Genomic DNA, 19,110 nt, shown 5'->3' with positions numbered 1-19,110 from the left:
CTCTTAGTGAGGCCGAGGCCATTCGCAGCCTCCTCAAAGGGAAGCCGCAGATGCCCTTCTACCACCTTGGAGCCTGCCCTGTTGGGAGTCCTGAGCCTCTTTTCCGTGTGTTTTCATCGGGTACAGAGGACGAGGCTGGCTTCCAGAAGAATTCCTTCCGAGCGGGCCCTTCCCCCTTCCTCTTGCAGCCCTACCGCTTTCCCGCAGCCTCCAAGTCCCTCGAGACTTAGCCTCCCGCCCAAAGCGCTAGTCCTGTGATTGGCTCTTTGAGGAGCCTCGGCCAATGGGGATACCGTATTCGGGCAGACGTAGGCCCGCGAGCTGGGGGAGGAGGAAGGACGTCGGGGCCGCGACGTGCGGTGAGCGGAAAGGTGGCGCGAGGTGTGTGGCACCGGCCGCGTGGCCTCAGGCTTTCGCTGTCACCACTTCCCAGTGCATAAGGATCCCCGAGCCTGCGGCAGGACGAGGGCACCAGGGAGTGGCTGCAAAGCCCGTGCGGCCGGAGGTGACGGTGTTGGGTGAGCCTTGAATCAGGGCCTCCGGGATCCCCACGCTCCATTCCCAGAAACCTTTGCGCCGAGAGCTCTCTCTTCAAAGGAGTTGGGCCGAGGCGCCCAGCTTTGCAGGGCCTTCCCTGAAGCCCTGCTTTCCCCTGCCAACCCCGATTCCCTTGGTTCTGGATGGGGAGAACCCTCAGGACGTTGTGCAGCTTTGCTAAACCCCACCCCCACCCCCAGCCGCGTCCCGCGAGAGCCTGGACCTTGGGAGGAAGCAAGGCAGGCCGGACCGAGGACCCAAGCACGGAGAGGACAGCAGGAGCACCTCCTGCCGCAGAGCTCTTCCAGGTTGGGTCTGGGGACAAGGCCCAGTGCTGGTGGATTGGGAAGCTTCCCCAGGGCCCACCTCTGGGCCCTTGCAACAGCTGCCATCCTCCATATCCCCATCTATCTGGCTGGGATGGAACTGAGCCTACAGTTTCTTATTTACCTTTCCACTCTTTTCTTTCCTGATAGTTTGACGTGAACTGTTTGGAGCTTCTGTGCCACCTGACAGAAAACTGCGTGCCAGGGAAGGAGCACCAGCTGTGCAGTGAGTGTGGAGATCTCAGTGCAAAAAGCTGGAGACGTAGTGAGCCTGAAGTCAGAATACCCAGCTTGTGTTGGGAGGGGTAGAACGCTTAATTATCCTTGCTTTATTGTTAGCCAGAGAACTGACCAGATTGACAAACCTAAAGGCCAGATTCTTTGCCCATTTCCAGGTGGAGTCAGGCTCACTTCGGTCAAGAACATCCGAACCCACGGTGGCAATATTCTTACTGCTGTGAGAGACCTTCCCGCCAAGTCCAGCAGCTTCTTTTCCTTACTGTGCACCCTCTGCTGGTTAGTGTGATAGAGTGAGCGCAGAGAAAAGGAGGTGTGTACGGCTTCCTAGAGGTCATTTAATACTCCATAGCGTTTTGTTAAAATGTGTTAAATTGGGGAAGTATATACCCATGAAACTCAGAAATGTGGTGCTCAGGAAGAATATGAGTAGTGAGCGCCATAGGAGTTGAGTTTCTGGCAATGTGAATGAGGAAGGTTTAAGGATAATAACAACTCCATTTTTGGAGTGCTAGTTTCGTGCCAGACACAGTACTAAGCAGTTTGGTAAAATGGACTCATTAAATCTCTAAAACAGCCTTACGAGGTAAGTACAGGACTGTTATAATTCCCATTTCCTAGATGAGAAAAGTAAGACCCAGAGAAGTTAGGTCATTTGCCTGAAATGATACAGCTAAGCTAATAAATCACAGAGCTGAGATTCAAATCTAGGCTGTTTCTGAGCTCCCACCTGTAACCACTAGGATGTTCTTTCTTGAGACACCCTTGGCACAATGCCTGGGCTTACGGTTCCTCAACTCATGCTTTTGTCTCCCACTTTCAAAATTTCCCTGTCATTTCAAAGACAAAAAAAAAAAAAAATTAGGTATAATTGTGCTTCTGAAAGGTATTATTTCACCCACAGGAATCTGATCCATGAAAACCTAGGTTTGTTAAGAGACCAACATGTCCTCTCCTGCCAGTCCCAAAATCCTATACAGGAATCCCCGGTTCCTCCGGCTAGCTTTTCTGCAGCTTCATCACCAGCAACAGAGTGGTGTGTTCTGTGATGTCCTTCTGCAGGCAGAAGGTAAGAGACTAGTAGGGACTCAATTGAAAACTCACCATAGACTAAGATAAAATGACTTCAGGGCCAAGCAGTGAAGGACAAAACCAGGAAAGTGTGTAATTATTGCCTTTGAGTGCTGTAAGCTATTTGGTAAAGAGCTGTTTCTAGGACAGGTACATTTTTCAATGAGTGAAAGTGAGATTATGCCCCTTCTCTTAAAAAATGAAACTAATTATAAAGTTTTGTAAGCACAGAAATTCGGTAAAACATGGATACACCGTAGTGGGATGGTTGTGAACGTTGAGTTAACATAAGTAAAGCACTTAGAACAGTACTTTTAACGTACGAAGCACAATGTAAGTATTAGATACTTACTTAAATGATACTATTACATATTTTCCTTTTTTCTTGTCTTCAAATTGATGGCTTTTATTGTTTTGTTGTTAAACCTAAAAACATATAGCTTATTTCCACCCCTTCCCTTTACACTTGAAACGTTAAGTCAGCTTGGGGTAGAGCCTGGTATAGTGTAAAAGGCCTAAGACTAGGAGTCCGAGTTTAAGTCCTAGTTTTGTTACTAACAGTAACAAATGAGCAAGTAACTTCACCTCTTTCCAGTTCACTTTCTTCATTTATCAAAAAGGATTATGACAGCCAACACTGTGTAACACTCTACAGTTTGCAGAGTACATATAGCACAGTTTAGTGTCTCATTTGATTCTTATAACAGCCTTGTGAGATGTGGAATGTTACATGGTTCCAGCAGTACAGATGAGTGAATTGAGCCCTAGAGAGTTAAGTGACTTGTCTGTTGGTTCTCTTAGGAAGTGCAGAGTTGGGATGCATTCCTTAATTCAAAATAAACATAAAAAGTTTCAACTGCCCGGTGTACTTTACTAGCATGGCATATAGTATATATGAAGTATATATAGTATATATGAAGGTATATATATATATGCCATACATACAGCATATATGAAGGTAAGTCCATCCTCGTAAGGAAACCACGTAAAGGGGAGACGTTCAAATAACCAGTGCATCCAGATAACCGGGCAGTATAACATTGGGGTGAGTATAAGCTGATACAGGAGCACAAAAGAGGAGCATCCTTCACAGACTTGAGTAGGTTGGGGGATGGGTGTTAGGGACAATTTCTTGGAGGAAATAACCCCATAGGGGACTTCCTCGGTGGCGCAGTGGTTAAGAATCTGCCTGCCAATGTAGGGGACACGGGTTCGAGCCCTGGTCCGGGAAGATCCCACATGCCACGGAGCAACTAAGCCCGTGCGCCACAACTACTGAGCCTGTGCTCTAGAGCCCGCAAGCCACAACTGCTGAGCCCGCGTGCCACAACTACTGAAGCCCGTACGCCTAGAGCCCACGCTTCACAAGGGAAGCCACCGCAATGAGAAGCCCGCGCACCGCAACGAAGAGTAGCCCCGGCTCACCACAACTAGAGAAAAGCCCACGCGCAGCAACGAAGACCCAATGCAGCCAAAAAATAAATTAAAAAAAAAATCAACTGTTAAAAATAAATAAATAAATAACCCCATAGGTGAGTTGTGAAGGACACATAGAAGTAGGAGGAAATGGGTAAGATTTTCCCAGGCAGAGAAAACAGCATGTACAGAGATGTACACACGTGACCAGGGATTTGCGAGTGGTTCATTATGGCTAGAGCACAGACTATGAGTGTATTGATCAGAGGTGTGGCTAGAGAGATCAGCAGGTCTGAAGTGTCATACCAAGGAAGTTGGTCTTATCCTCAGCACACTGAGAAATGTATTTAAAGGTTTCAAGAAGGTCCTAACTGCTTTAGAAACAGCACTGGGGCTGCAATGAGAATTATTAGATTGTTATTGAGCCCAGATAGGAGGCTATTTTGGAATCCAGGAGAGAGGGAATGGCCTGAACTAAGGCACTGAGAATAGAAAGAAATATATAGTTTATGAGCTATTCAAGAGAATTTACAAAACTTGCTGCAGTTAAGAGCATAGACTGTAGCCCTGGGTTCAAACCTTGTCCCTGCTCCTTAACTGTAATTGTGGGCATGTTACTTCACTATGCCACAGTTTACTCATCTGTAATGACAGCTACCCCACAAGGTTGCAGTGAAGATTGAATGAATTAATGCTGCTAAAATCCTCAGACGCCTGGCACATAATAAGGACTCAAGAAGTATTAGCTTTTTTAAAAAACTTAATGTTTGACTAGATGCAGTGGGTAAGAGAAAAGAATCAAATATGACTTCTGGTTTTCAGGCCTGGGTAATTGGATGAATGTGCCATCTTATTTTGAAGTAAAAATTGGGAAGTTTTGGAGTGTGGGGAATGATGAGTTCACTTTCTAGAAAGATTACATTGGAGGTACTTGTGGGACCTCCATGTAGTCATGCAGGCTACGGCATGCTTAATATCTCAGAAAAGATACCTGGGCAGGTGTAGAATCTGGGAGTCATCAGCAAGCCTTTGGTAACTGAAGCCATTGGAGAGATGGAAATTGCCCATGAAGTGCCCATAAAATGAGAAGGTTGTTCAGGACAGTGGATACCAGGCAGTGAAGAGAGCTCAGGAGAGAACTGAGCCCTGATCATCCATACCCAGAGCTCATGATCTGTTAGACCACAAGCAGCTTCTATAGAAAGTTTTAAACTCTTGTGTGAGTCAAAAACATTTACTCAGCAGGTATTTGATCCCCTACTTTGTGTCAAGCACGGGCTATATACTTCAGTGAGCAAGACAGACACGGTCTCTGTCCTCACAGAGATTACAGTTTAGTGAAGGAGATGGACACTTACAGCGCAGATAGCTGAATGCTACGATAGCTGCAGAGCACCTAACCCAGACGGGGTAGGGTGGGGGAAGCCTTTCTGAAAGCCTAAAATAGGTAAAAACTGAGTTAACTAGGTAATGGCAGAATGTTCCAGGCAGGCAGAACTAAATTTATCCTTCAACTAATGTGGAGGGAAACTGAGAAGAGGCAGCACATTTAGGTAGTAATGTCTGTGCTTAACCTGTGAACATGCCAGTCGGCATGAGACACATAAAAAGTGTTTGGGTTTCCCTCCAGGTGAGGCAGTCCCAGCCCATTGCTGCATCCTTTCGGCCTGCAGCCCCTTCTTCACAGAGCGCCTGGAGCGGGAGAGGCCAGCTCAGGGTCGGAAGGTGGTGCTCGAGCTGGGGGGCCTGAAGATCAGGACACTTAGGAAGCTGGTGGACTTCCTGTATACCTCAGAGATGGAAGTATCTCGAGAAGAAGCCCAGGATGTGCTTTCTGCTGCCCGGCAGCTCCGTGTATCTGAGCTAGAATCCCTCCATCTAGAGGGTGGGAAGTTGGTGAAGGCCCCTCAGGGTCGAAGACTGAACAGGGAGTGCCTACAACCTCCAAGTGCTGCTCCCATCTCTGCCAGGGTGGTGGCATCCATCTGCCGCCCACGAACTCCACTACCTGTTACCCAGACTCCCTGTCCTCTTGGGGCAGTGAGATTGAAGTCCTCGGGGAAGGAGGAGGGGCCCCAGGAGAACAACCGACAGAACACAGAGAACCGGTCGGGCACGCTTCTGCTCAAGAGGAAGGCCAGAGCCTGCCCAACTCCACAAGAAAAAGGCTCTTCACCATCAAGCCACAGTCAGGGACCTAAAGAGAACAAAAGTTACTCTGCCCTTGGTCCTACAGCACTTTCCCCACCCAGCTTGTACGCCTCTGTGGACGAGCGACTGTTGCCCAGGAAGATCAGGCTGAGCCGCTCAAAGCTGTCTCTTGACGTCTGTACGTCCAAGCCTGCCGGCCTTTTAAGTGGACCCAGCTCAGTACCCCCAGCCCCTGGCCGGCGTCTCTGGCGGCAGAAGAGTATAAAGAAAGAAGCACCAGAGGACAAGCAGAAAACAGGGCGAACTAGTCCTCTACAGAGCACCCCAAGCCAATCTGGTCTTGGAAAGTCGGCTGGGAACAGGAAGCAGAGCCCTGAGGTCAGGGCACCTAACTCAGACCCTGCAGAGGGGCAGGTCGGCAGAGTGAAGCTTCGCAAGATCGTCAACGGGACCTGCTGGGAGGTAGTTCAAGAGCCTCCCCTCAAAAACTCTCAAGATAGCCCTCAGATCCCAGAACCTGAAGACTCAAAAGAGCCTCCAGGGACTCAGCCGTCCTCAGGTGATGAGCAGGAAGTGACATCTGCTAGAATAGACCTGTGTGAGGACTCCCCCATGCACTCTAGGCTACAAGACATTCTGCTCTGTGCTGGCCGCTCCCCAGACAACCCAGTGGTGAAGTCCGGGTTTGGGTCCAGTCCAGAGCTGATAGGGAAGGAACCGGGATTGGATATTGACTGCAGAGAGCCCTATGCATTTGACACAGCCCTGCTCGGGCAGCCGTGCGAGGCTGAGGAGTACCGAATCACCAGTGCTGCTGCCACCAGCGAGCTGGAGGAAATCCTGGACTTCATGCTCTGTGGCTCAGACATCGAGCCACCCATAGGGTCTCTGGAGAGTCCCCGGGCTGAGGGCTGCAGGACCCCTAGTTATCACCTGACAGAAACAGGAAAGAACTGGATTGAAGGGGAAGAATGGTGTTTGCCAGACGTGGAGCTCTGGCCCAGGGAAATCACAGGATTGGAAAAGGAACCTGCTGGTGAGAACAAAGGGCCAATTGAGCCTTTTAGCCCCCTTGTCATGCCCTCTGAGGTGAGTGAAGGGGAGGTGCTTTCAATGGGAGGCTCTTGGACTCCAGACCTGGAAATTCCCAGCTCCCAGCCACTGGATGGTCAGAGAGACAAACTTTTCCACATCAACTCCCTTGACCCTCCCCAAAGGTCCTATGGGGACCTCTCACCTCCCTGTTCAAACTGGGTGGAGACTGGGCTGGAAGTGTCCCTAACTACGGATGAAGTATTATACCCTGCTCCAGAGGCAAGCAAGGAGGGATTTGGCAACTCTGAGTTGTTGGATCCACTTCCTGCTAGCCCTGAAGAGGAAGAGATTGATGTGGTGGACTCGATGTCAGAGGGGATTGAGCCCATGAGTATTCCCTCCGTATGGCCCGACCCTTCCTCAGAGTCAGAAACAGAGGTGGACATACTAACGTAATGGAGTGGGGAGGGCAGGTTAGAGGGACTGGGAGGGTGGGAAATGTTGGCTAACAGAAGGTACACGGGCGGGCTGGCACATGCCCTGTCCTCTTAGCACAAGAGGCAGATACACCCCCAGCTCTCCTTCCCTCCCCAGGCTTTTGGAGGCAGGCAAAAATCGTTCCATGAGTAGAAAATTATGAACTTGAACCATCTTACCTCTTTATAATCTATTTTGCAGTTAGTGACAAGTGAAACAATAAACTGTGTGTCACAACTCTAGTGGGTCATAGGTAATAGCCAACAGCCAAAGCCAGTTCTCCCAGGTCAAGAGGCATCTAATAACTGATTCAGGAAGAGCTGAGAAAGACCAGCCCTCTGTGGTGGGGGTTCTGTGGGAGAGAAAATGTTCCACAAGGAGGTGTGAAGCAATGCTGGGATGGAACACTAAGTGGGTGGGAGTGACAGGATATTGTCTAGTACCTAATATGCGTGGCTTAGTCACTGCCAGTATGGTTAGTCTAGCCAGAACCTCCACAGGGGCCAGGAAGATGTACTTCCATCATCACTTCGGAGAAGTGAGTTGAAAAAGATAACAGCTGCTGTTTTAAAAAGAAATTATTTAGTTTTTCCCCATAGTTTTTACAAGTATTTCACATGCTTTAACAGGGACCACAGGAGTTCCAGGTTAATTGGTGACCTTAGGTTATGAAAAACACAAGGGGGACCAATCCCATAAGGCTGGCTTAGGGCATCCCTTTACCATAAGATTAAGTTTTACTTCATTACTCATAGATATCAAACTCAAATACTTTAATTTTTATGAAACCAATCCAAGAACTTTTCAGTGCCTTACTAGAGGATTGCCTCACAACTGAACCACCGTTTCTGGAGAAGAAACCACAGCTTCAGGCACATGACTGAAGTTTGGCCATGTCCCGTCATAAATGCTCCAACATCACCAGGGACAGAGGCTGTGAAAATGAGAGTGGGAAAAAAGTTAGAGAAGGGCTCCAGGCAATCATATGGCCAGCCCTCCTCCCTTGAACCCACAAACCCAGGAGAGCTCAAGGACTGCATCCTCCCCCCACATCTCCCTCAACGTATCAAGTGCCTGACAACATGCCAAAGCACTCTATAAAGCACTAGGGATAAAGACAAGGTCAAATCCTGTGACCAGGCGTGAGAGGACTACAATGCAGGGTTATTACATGGGGTGGTAACAGAAACAACACACCAGTAACAAAAAAGACAAGAGGACAGGAGTAGGCATACCTGAAGTTACACAAAGATTTGATCAGGAAAGGGGAGAATTATAACCCTTACCGATAAATAAGGGAATCCCCAATAAATAAGTGGGATTTACAGGAAAATGAGTTTTTTTAAATATGTAAAACTGGTCTACACCCCAAGGGCAACAATTAACTGCATCGTCTAAGGACACAATTTGCATTTTTATAATCATTTACATTACCATCGGTATTCCACGACTTAGCTCAAAGACAATGAAATGAAACATGGAATTAGCAAAGGGCACACTGGATAGAAATCATTTTTTGCGTACTTCAGTTTTTCCCACCAGTAAGGGGAAGAGGTATTCCCACTAGAGGAAATCCTGAGAGCAGAAAAGAATTATGAAAATGTAGGTCCTGTGTGAAATAAGGGGTTTAACAGTAAGTGCTGCTCCGCCAATAGCCACACCAAGATCAGTCCACTCTCCCCCATTTCCCATATCAAACCTCAGCGTGAGGACTTCTGCCCAAACCTCCCTACGAAAGGTACTTCTTCAGCTCCTTCACCACCTCTTGAGGTTCAGGGAACTTGAGTTTGCGTGGGGGCCCCTTCTTAATCCCAGTCCAGAGCTCCGCACCTGGGAAAAGTGCACGTGAAGCGAAATTACTTTGCAATCCACCAGCAAGTCCCCGAAATCATGAGGCGGCGGCGGTTTGAGACCAGCGCTTCCTCGCCTCGGATCCATGCCCCCCAACGCCCCGCCGCGGGCCGTCACTCACTGCTGCCGTCGGGTCGCAGCAGTGTCACCTCGAAGCTGCCCCTCCGGGGCTTGGTAGGGTTCACCTTCACTGGAAGCTCCGGGGCCTCCAGGCGCAGCGCCTGGCTCAGGGCCGCGGCGTTGCGCCCGTAGACGCGTCAGCTCATGCTAAGGAGAGATGGGGGAGGTCAGAGACTGGGACCCTTGGTCTGCGGCGCCCTTGCCCGCCCCCCATTACCCCCCAGAACCCCTCACCAATGCTCGATAACGACGCTCGCCTCCTCCACTCCCTTCTGGCTGCTAGCCGGCTTCTCCCGCTTCTCGGCCGCTGCGGCCAGCGCCGCCTCGGCCTTCCGCTTCCTCCCGCGGGAAGCCATGGCGCCTGGAGCCCGGCTGGGAACCGAGCCGACCTGGGGCGGGAATAGGGTGGAGACGCGGCCACCGAGGAGAGGCCAGCCAAGCTCCAAGATCCAAACCGCAACCCACTCGGCTCTCCAAACAAAACCTCTTAAACTGCAGAAAGCGTGGCGGTGGGCGCCCACGTGGCCTGGGGGCGGGGCCTTCGGGCAGAGCCACTCAGCACGTAGAGACGGGGGAGGTAGGCTCCAGACCGAGCCACCAGTGCTGGGGGGGGGGGCGGGCAGCTCTGACAACGAGCCTGGCTTCACACAGGCTTTTCTGTAACCGCGCGACCAGCTAAATGGTGTGCATCACGATCCCTACCCAAAACCTCCTTCCGGGGACCCGCGGACCAATCCCAAACCAAGACAACTTAACTCTAGGGTTAGGGAATCTAAACCTTCTCCAGCTTTTCGCAATCCTGGGGACCGACGTACAGCACTTGGTGAAACTGATCAGGATGCCCTTTGAAATTAAGGTGGACAACTCCTCTGCAGTTGCCTAGCTTTTCTAATACATGAATAACACACAAAGGCGCAATCAAAAGTAAATTCCAGTCTCTTTATTATGGAAAACCATCAACTGGGTGTGGGGAGGACGCAGGAGGGTAAGTGAGACCCTGCCCAGGGGCCTTCTCCTCCAGGGCCCACCACACAAAGGAAGTCTCAAACTTCTATTCCCCTTCCTCCCAATCTCCATAAAATAGGGAGATTATTCAATAATATTTTCAATGAGAAAACTCTGTGGTTAAAGGTTTCTCCTTGGGACCAGTGACAGGCTTATACTTTTTAAATATAGGCCACAGACCAAGCCAAAAGGGCTTAAAGAAGCAAGAGTCTTGAGGGAAAAATCTTAGCACTAACTCTGCATCTTGGCCTGTTATGTTAGGGTTTAATCTAATCTAAGCAGGCTGTGTATATCCACTATGAGGAATAATGAAACCAGCGTGTGATGGAGATGTGTGGCCAGCACACAGCAGTTGACACACTGGCCCAAGCTTGGAAGGAAAGCATTTCTCCCTCCACCATATAAGATCTTTCCCTCCTTCCAGTCAAATAGCAGACCACAGCAGTAGAGGCCTTCCTGGAGGACACCTGTCATTTCCCTGGATGCCTCTTAAAAATCAGAAGCAATATCCTGCCCCTCCTAGGCAGAGCCAAACAGGGAAAAAAAAAAAAAAAAGGCCAAGGCCTCAGGCAACGCTTGTGGCTACAGAAAGGGCAGGGCCTCAGAGGTGCCTGGGACTGACAGGAGATGAAGTACTGAAGGCAGGGATCCTATTTGTCCTTCTTGCTCTCCCCATCTGGCACTGCAGTGGGCACTGGGGCCACAGGATGCTCCTCGGGGGTATTATCTCCAGCCTTTGATAGCTTCTTGGCCCGTTGATATAGCTCATTCAAGTTGAATTCTCGGATCACATTCTCCTGTGCAAAAGAGGTGCACACATCAGGGTTCAGGTTGGAAGGGGGTGTCATGTCTGGGAAGTAAGTACAGTTGACCCTTAAACAAAGGTGTGGGGTTAGGGGCGCCAACCCTTCTTACAGTCAAAAATCCACCTATAACTTAGAGTCCGCCTTCCGTATCCACAGTTCCTCTGAATCCGTGGTTCCACAAGTGTGGCGGCTTCAACCAACCTCATAGATCGTGTAGTGCTGTACTTACTTTTTTTTTTTTTAAATAAATTTATTTATTTATTTTGGCTGTGTTGGGTCTTTGTTGCTGCGCACGGGCTTTCTCTCGTTGTGGTGAGCGGAGGCTACTCTTCGTTGCGGTGGCTTCTCTTGTTGCAGAGCATGGGCTCTAGGCGCGCAGGCTTCAGTAGTTGCAGCACGTGGGCTCAGTAGTTGTGGCTCGCGGGCTCTAGAGCGCAGGCTCAGTAGTTGTGGCTCATGGGCTTAGTTGCTCTGCTGCATGTGGGATCTTCCCGGACCAGGGCTCGAACCCGTGTCCCCTGCATTGGCAGGCGGATTCTTAACCACTGAGCCACCAGGGAAGCCCTGTAGTTACTATTGAAAAATGTCCACATAAGCAGACCCACACAGTTCTAACCCATTTGTTCAAGGGTCAATTGTATTTAGACACGGTCTAGGAAAGGAGGAAGCAAAGGACAGGAATCTACTCTAACCCAGCTGTCCTTTTTTGGGTACCTGGAAAACTCAACTGATATATACGTATTATGTGCCGGTCACTGTGCCAAGAATTATGGTTACATTATTTAATGTAACCTGCAAAACAAAACCTGTGAGCCAAGTGCTACCATCTCCAATGTACTGCCAAGGAAAAAGACTATAGGTACAAGAGCCATTGAGACTAAATCTTAACAAATAATTGTTGCCCAGTACTACCATGTCTGGCACATGGTAGAAACAGTATAAATCTGCTAAGTGAATTCATGAATGAGGTCTAATAACTAGTCCACACTCTCAATGTTTATGGGCAAGTAGCAGAACTAGGAATTAAACCCAGGTTAGGCTCTAAAACTTACCTACTGTTCCACACCCTCCTCCAAAACTTGCCCACTCTTGCATATACCTCAGAGAAAGTCCAAGAGACAGCTCGTCCTTTTTTGTCAATCTGTGGCCGCCGCATGACCTCCTTTCCACCTTGGAATAGGATCAGGGTAGGGAGCTGCTTGGTGAGGGGTGACATGCTCACTTGGTACCTACAGGGCCCAGAAGGTGCTCTGTAAATGCATCTGTGTATATCACTCTGAATGATCCCCTGCCCAGGCCCTTACATACCGTGTACTAACATCAGTGTAGCGTCCAACGTCCACCTTCCCAAAATTTAGCCCTGTACAGTTGTACCTGAGAAGAATATATTATTTAACACGGTGAAAGAAGAGAGAATGAATCAATGAAGTAGAAGTACAGATATTTGGGGATGGGGGTGGGAGTGCCTTTGGTTGCAATATGCAAAAATCAAGGCCAAAAACAATAAGAGGGAAGGTATAATTTCTGTCATCCCTCCCTTTGTCCTACTCACTTGAGGGAGAGATCAGCGTAGATAGGAGCAAATGACTGGCAGTCATTAGACCAATTGGCAAAGAACTCCACGATCCAAGTGACCCTCTTGTCCTGCTCCAGCTCTTCCTGTCACACACAGAGAACAAACAGTGAACCGGATTACACAGGCTCCTGGAAAGATTCAACTTTAGCACCTAATTCCTCATCCTGGCTTCCCTATACCTCTCCTCTAGATGCCACAGTGAACGAGTGCCCTTGACTTCCATTCTGAAGCACTGCTGTTCCTCCTAGTGAGGAGAGAGCACAACTACAAAATCACCCACAAGGGACCCAAGAAACAGAGGGAGAAAGAGTACTCACATCAATGGTTTTATCATTGAAGTACTTGATGTACTCAGGGCCCATATACAACGGGGGTTTGCATGTCATCAGGAACACTAAACACAGAAAAAAGTCGTCACAGGAAACATATAAGGCCTTGGGCAGGGGATTTACTTTCAAAGCAACTCAAAGATTTCAAGCACCAAAGAGTGCATTTTGTGGACATACACAGACACATTCCCTTCCTCTTAAAATCTCTGTAGATTCTTATCATCTGAGGCTCACACATAATTAATTAGGTATAAGATATGGCAGAAGGTTATGGAGAACCTGATTTGGGGATGGAATTTGGTTCCCACAACCAAGTCTTGCGGTCTCCTTACCTATGCAGAGCGTGAGATAAAGCAGGCCCACGCGAATATCCAGGCGGAAGAAAAGAATCGCATTGGCCACTTTACTAAACATGAAGATGTTGCCGATATGTTGCTCCACGGTGACTGAAACACAGAGATGTCACAGGTCAGGTTGGGCTGCATGCTCCTTTGACCTATTATTTGCCCCTGTTCCTGGAGTATTTTGAAATGGGAGAGGGGGAAGAGGATAAAAGTCCAAGATCAGGCTTCCCTGGTGGCGCAGTGGTTGAGTCCGCCTGCCGATGCAGCGGACACGGGTTCGTGCCCTGGTCCGGGAAGATCCCACATCCCGCGGAGTGGCTGGGCCCATGAGCCGTGGCCACTGAGCCTGCACATCCGGAGCCTGTGCTCCGCAACGGGAGAGGCCACAATGGTGAGAGGCCCGCGTACCGCAAAAAAAAAAAAAAGAAAGTCCAAGATCAAATTCAGCCTTGGCACGGAATGATTGACAAGTTCACCAAATAACGCCCCTCTCATAACATGGATGAAAGCACCTCAGAGGTCACTAGTCCTAATCTTGAGAGACAGAGAAGCAGGCTACACTTACTGGATCTGCGGTTCTTCATCATTACAATGGCACTGAGGAACATCAGGATCTCTACTTCTCTCTGGAACAGAATCAGAGTGACAGGAATGCCATGAACAGAAATGATTTGGGTGAGTAAGGGAGCCAAATATGTAATAAAAACCAACAGAGATCCACACTGGGAATGGTAACCATAGCGAAATAACTGGAGTCAGCTAAGGTGTAGTGGGGAAAACACCAGTCAGAAGATCTACATTCCAGTTCTATCCCTGCCACAAACTGGCTGGTGCCCTTCAGCAAAGCACTTAACCTCTGAGCTTTGGTTTCTTTGATTGAATATTTCAAAGTGGTGCTGTGAGGATTAAATAAGATGAGTATTAAAGAGTTAATATAAAGTATATGGTATAAAACTGTAGATATTACAATCAACTCAGTGTGACCCTGGTAAAATAAAACTTTTCCAGGTAAACTTTCTCAGTAATATTCCATTCATACAACATATGGTTATTCCATTTTTTAAAATTTAAGTTAAATCATTCCTCTCCACCTAATATTCATAGTGATAATCCATGCACCTTTAATATAATTTGAGAGCTGAAGGAGGCCTTTCAAAGCTCTCAAAGATCGTTTTCAGTACCCTTGGCTTACTGTTCTTTCTCTTTCTAGAATGTAAGCTCTGTGTGAATGAGTGAGACAGACGATAAACATGACATAATTTCAAAGAGTAAAGACTGCAATGAAGAATAACAGGGCTTCCCTGGTGGCGCAGCGGTTGGGAGTCCGCCTGCCGATGCAGGGGACACGGGTTCGTGCCCCGGTCCGGGAAGGTCCCACATGCCGTGGAGCGGCTGGGCCCGTGAGCCATGGCCGCTGAGCCTGCGCGTCCAGAGCCTGTGCTCCTCAACGGGAGAGGCCACAACAGTGAGAGGCCCGCGTACCGCAAAAAAAAAAAAAAAAATAACAAGGACTTTGTGAGAGAAAGTATAGGGGGAGGGTCTGAGGCTTTCCATACCTTTCTGTTTATAATACAGGGATCCAAATCTTTACTTCAGACAGAACCAATTAACTGCGATTTACAGCTAGCAATCAGGGACTTAGGTTTTTAGCCCCAATCTCCAACAAAAAGCAACTGACTGGATTTAGAAATGAACATGTAAAGTGGGGGGTAGGGAATGTGACAGACCTTACTAAATATTACATCCGAGTAGAAATTAGGAAGAGTTTTCAAGAATGAAGCTGGATTCGAATTGGCAGTTATAATTATGGAAAGATGAATTTAAAAAGGGAAGTATGGCCAATCAGGAGACCAGAGATAGGACTAAAAGGAATATACTCTTAAGAGAGAGAATGGGTCTGTGGTAAGGACTGGCCACGTATACTCCAAACCTTATTTCCTTTTTCTCCTGGGCATACTGCAGGTAGACTCCCTCCTTGGATCTAGGGAGAACCATGTGACTAGTACTCCTAAATGGAATGTGAATGGAAGTGATGTGCCTCTTCTGTGCCCAGGTGGTTAAGAAAGGGTATGTAGGGCTTCCTTGGTGGCCCAGTGGTTGAGAGTCCACCTGCCGATGCAGGGGACACGGGTTCGTGCCCCGGTCCGGGAAGATCCCACATGCCACGGAGCAGCTGGGCCCGTGAGCCATGGCCGCTGAGCCTGCGCGTCCGGAGCCTGTGCTCCGCAACAGGAGAGACCACAGCAGTGAGAGGCCCGTGTACCAAAAAATAAATAAATAAAATAAGAAAGGGTATGTATGCCCTTGCAGTCCAGCTTTCTTTCTTCATCTGCTGACTTGATGATGCTGGGATGATCTTAAGGCCATCAGTTGAAGACAGCATGAGACAGGGTTCCAGAATAACTATATAAACCTGAGCCCCCTTGGTTGTTCACTTGTTTATTCATTGTTTTCAAGCTTTTTATTAAGGAAATTTTCAAACAATACACAAAAGCAAAGAGGATACTGAGGGTAGCAAAATATGCCACTTTGACATAAGGATTATTTTGAGTCTAAAGGCAATTCAGAAGAAGTAGAATAAAGAAAAGCTCCCTGCCCTCTACCTATCTGTCGAAAGGTAGGACGCAAATTCTCAAAGCTGTCCCTCCAACCTTTACCAAGGACAAAACTAATCAGGGGAGATAACTTTAGACCCTATCAACCTGGAGACAGCACCACAGGAATCTACATAACAAACTAGCCTTTATCTACCATTAGTTTACCTTTCCACAGTTTTCTGCTCTTGCAAGCCTAAAACTCTTTCCTTCATCCTGTCATTTCTCCACAAACTTATTATTCTTTGTTGAAGAGGCCATATAAGCTGGAAGCCACCTCTTTGAGTTACTGATTTTTCCCTGGGTATTCCCCTGTATACAAGTTATACATGTTAATAAACTTGTTTGTATTTGTCTTTAATCTGTCTTTTATTAGGGGGTCTCAGGCAAGACCTCAGAAGGGTAAAGGGAAAACTCTTTTCTGACCCCTACAATACCTTAATAAACCCCTATTACTCAGCTTCAATAGTAATATCTTGCCAATATGGTTCAATTTCATCTATGCTACCCATTTCTTTTGCTGGAGGAACTTAAAGCAAATTCCAACTACATCCTTTCACCTGTAAATACTTCAGTATGTATTGCTTACAGATAAGAACTTTTTAAAAATATTTTTATTCATTTATTTATTTTTGGCTGCACTGGGTTTTCATGGCTGCGCACGCGCTTTCTCTAGTTGCAGCAAGTGGCGGGCCACTCTTTGTTGCGGTGCGTGGGCTTCTCATTGCAGTGGCTTCCCTTGTTGTGGAGCACAGGCTCCAGGCACACGGGCTTCAGTAGTTGCGGCACGTGGGCTTCAGCAGTTGTGGCGTGTGGGCTCAGTAGTTGTGGTGCACGGGCTTAGCTGCTCCACGGCATGTGGGATCTTCCCAGACCAGGGCTTGAACCCGTGTCCCCTGCACTGGCTCGTGGATTCTTAACCACTGCGCCACCAGGTAAGTCCCAAGGACTTCTTTTTTAAAACAAACCAAAACACCATTATCATACCTGACAAAATTAACAATAATTACTTATTGTTATCTAATACCTGGCCCTTATTCAAATTCAAAGAACAAAGTATTAGATTTTGTACAACTTTGTACAGTTGTTTGTTCAAATCAGGAACAAGCAAGCAAGAACCACAAATTGCATTTGGCCAATGTGTTTCTTTGGTCTTCTTTAATCTCGAAAGGATACCTGTTCTTCCTTTCTATCCCAGGCTATTTATCTGTTGAAGACCTTGAGTCATTTGCACTGTCAACTGTCTGACTTTCTTGGATTTGGCTGCTGGCAATACTCATGGTGTGCGTTCTGACGATGATGATCCTCTATTTCCCATAATTCTTGTAAAATGGTAACGAAATCTAGAGATGTGAATACAATGAAATCCAAATCTTTTGCCAAAAATATATCATAGGAGGTACTAGGTACTCCCTACTGAATCACTTCAGAGGACATAGCAACCTTTCATCTGATGGCTTTAGATGATCATTGTCTACATGTATTATTGCATTCGAGAATGCTACATGACTTGTAAATGCTATCACTCCTTCTGCATTAGCTCAAATTTTTCTGTATCAATTATTTGGTTACTCTGACAGTATGTAGAGGAAAAGCAAAATACTTGATTCTTTCTTTTTATTTAATAAAATAGAAATAAACTTTTATTCTGTTAAGCCACTGAAATTTTGAAGTTTACCTGTTATTGCTAACATTATTTACCTTATATTCTAATTTACAAATCACCAAGGTAAATCAGCAAAACACAGATTTTCCAGGAAAACAAACACTGGCCATAAACCCTACATAGTTTAAAAACAAAACAGAGTAATATGAAAATATAAAACCTTACACAGTATTCTGCACATAATTAAGACAAGAGAATACAGAGAAATTTATTGTATAAAAGGTCCCTCCTTTTATTAAAATCTTTATTACTATCCACTTATATGTTTGAGTCTCATTTTGGTCAAAGTGGTATAGATAAAAATAGAATCTTTTGAAGTAGCATGGCTACATTTGAGCTAATTAATAACACTGGGAAAGGACAGAGGAAGTATGAAAAAGTAAACAAGGGATGGACAATAAAAGTAAGGAAGTGGGCTCTGTTAAAGGTCAAGGCTCATTTTGGGGCTTTGAAAAAAGGACAAAAACTCAGGTGATCCTCCTTTCCCAGAACACAGATGCGGCTACACAGCAGAGGTCAGAGAGCTTCAACTTATTTTTCTGAGTGGTCTCTCCACTCCAGCTCAGGGAATACTGCAAGAGGCGTGAGATAGATTTCTCTGCAATGTATTTTTTACAATTCCATTTCAATAGCCCTAACAGTTTTATTCATTTTTACATCCCCAGGATGCAGCACAGTGCGTAGCATTAACAATCCTCACTCAGTAATTGTTAACTGAATTAAGCAATGGCTGACAGAGCGTGCTGATACCATAGCCGAAGAGTGGTTTCAAGTCCTAGTCACTCACTAGTTGTGTGACCTTGGACAAGTCGCCTAACCACGCCTAGATCAATTTCTTCATCAATAAAACAAGTATACTATTTGCCTTGTTTAACTCACTGGTTCCTCAAAAGGCTTTACATAATGAGCAGCTCTGGCAAACAGTGTACTTGCCTAGTTTGGGTAGGTCTGTTGTCGACTGTGAACTGTGAGACAGAAAGGAGCTTGGACTCAAAAGGGAGAAGACTTGGGCTGTTGTGCAGGCTAACCGGATGTTTTCCCATTCTAAACAAGAGGTTTAGGCTCGATGACGATCCACGCCCTACACTCCTAATAGTCTGTTAAGTCCGCTAGAGGCTCGGAACCTCAGATGTTCTCAAAAAGGTAAACCTCGGGGCTCCCGGATGCAATCACAGGGGCAGGGGCAGGGACAGTCAAGGTCGCGGGGTCCTAAGGCGGGGGTCGCTCACCCAGTCAAAGTCACACGGGTTACCGTCTTCGCGTTGCGTAGGGAGACTGTGGCAGACAGGGGGCAGCTTCCTCACGAGTACAAAGGCAGCAGAGAGCAGGGCTGACAGAAGGTAGTAAGGTCGGGCCAGCCATCGTGAAAGTCGCGGCACTGAATACACTAGAGCAATTAAAGGTGCCAGGACCGCCATCTTTCCGGCCCTTGGGGCGCCGACCGCTCTTCGGCGTCCGTAGGTCTGGTCCCGCCTCTCCCACCATTGAGGCTTCCATTGGGCCCAGTGTCGGATGCACCCCCTCTGGACCCGGAATTAGATATCTGATTGGCCTCTACGGCAGGTTAAA

General features: G+C 47.4%; 3 protein-coding genes across 7 annotated transcripts; 1 reads left to right on the top strand and 2 right to left on the bottom strand.

The window, feature by feature from the left end:
* Positions 1–2,045: 2,045 nt before the first annotated feature.
* BTBD18 (BTB domain containing 18) lies at positions 2,046–7,229 on the top strand. Its single transcript, XM_065883236.1, has 2 exons — positions 2,046–2,169; positions 5,218–7,229. The coding sequence occupies exons 1-2, from the start codon at positions 2,046–2,048 to the stop codon at positions 7,227–7,229; spliced, it is 2,136 nt and encodes a 711-aa protein (XP_065739308.1).
* A 782-nt stretch (positions 7,230–8,011) lies between these two features.
* SELENOH (selenoprotein H) lies at positions 8,012–9,762 on the bottom strand. Its single transcript, XM_065882855.1, has 4 exons — positions 9,456–9,762; positions 9,223–9,368; positions 8,950–9,080; positions 8,012–8,184 (listed from the first exon to the last, which is right to left on the bottom strand). Exons 1-3 carry the CDS (start codon positions 9,575–9,577, stop codon positions 8,980–8,982), a joined length of 369 nt encoding a protein of 122 aa, XP_065738927.1. The 5' UTR covers positions 9,578–9,762; the 3' UTR covers positions 8,012–8,184; positions 8,950–8,979.
* Positions 9,763–10,136: 374 nt separating this feature from the next.
* On the bottom strand, positions 10,137–19,085 carry TMX2 (thioredoxin related transmembrane protein 2). 5 transcript variants are annotated; one of them, XM_065881768.1, is made up of 8 exons: positions 18,771–19,085; positions 13,847–13,907; positions 13,270–13,383; positions 12,926–13,002; positions 12,585–12,691; positions 12,341–12,406; positions 12,132–12,261; positions 10,137–11,023 (listed from the first exon to the last, which is right to left on the bottom strand). In XM_065881768.1, the coding sequence occupies exons 1-8, from the start codon at positions 18,957–18,959 to the stop codon at positions 10,877–10,879; spliced, it is 891 nt and encodes a 296-aa protein (XP_065737840.1). In that variant the 5' UTR covers positions 18,960–19,085; the 3' UTR covers positions 10,137–10,876. The 5 variants fall into 5 exon arrangements, with proteins under 5 accessions (XP_065737840.1, XP_065737839.1, XP_065737841.1 ...); XM_065881767.1 differs by having other exon boundaries at positions 10,877–11,023; positions 12,132–12,282; positions 18,771–18,959; XM_065881769.1 differs by lacking the exon at positions 13,270–13,383 and adding an exon at positions 17,052–17,074 and having other exon boundaries at positions 10,877–11,023; positions 18,785–18,959.
* Between the last annotated feature and the right edge of the window lie 25 nt (positions 19,086–19,110).

This window comes from Phocoena phocoena, chromosome 8 (genome assembly GCF_963924675.1).
Source record: "Phocoena phocoena chromosome 8, mPhoPho1.1, whole genome shotgun sequence".
Classification (NCBI taxonomy): Eukaryota; Metazoa; Chordata; class Mammalia; order Artiodactyla; family Phocoenidae; genus Phocoena; species Phocoena phocoena.
Note: the sequence above shows the minus strand (reverse complement) of the source record. Positions and strands in the feature narration are given on the sequence as shown.

Excerpts from the sequence above, each read along its gene's own strand:
- TMX2 (XM_065881767.1), bottom strand. The coding sequence starts at position 18,959 with ATGGCGGTCCTGGCACCTTTAATTGCTCTAGTGTATTCAGTGCCGCGA. Across the intron at positions 13,384-13,846 it reads GATGAAGAACCGCAGATCCA|TCACCGTGGAGCAACATATC; the intron begins GTAAGTGTAGCC and ends TCTGTGTTTCAG. Across the intron at positions 12,692-12,925 it reads TCAATGATAAAACCATTGAT|GAAGAGCTGGAGCAGGACAA; the intron begins GTGAGTACTCTT and ends TGTGTGTGACAG.
- BTBD18 (XM_065883236.1), top strand. The coding sequence starts at position 2,046 with ATGTCCTCTCCTGCCAGTCCCAAAATCCTATACAGGAATCCCCGGTTC. Across the intron at positions 2,170-5,217 it reads TGTCCTTCTGCAGGCAGAAG|GTGAGGCAGTCCCAGCCCAT; the intron begins GTAAGAGACTAG and ends GTTTCCCTCCAG.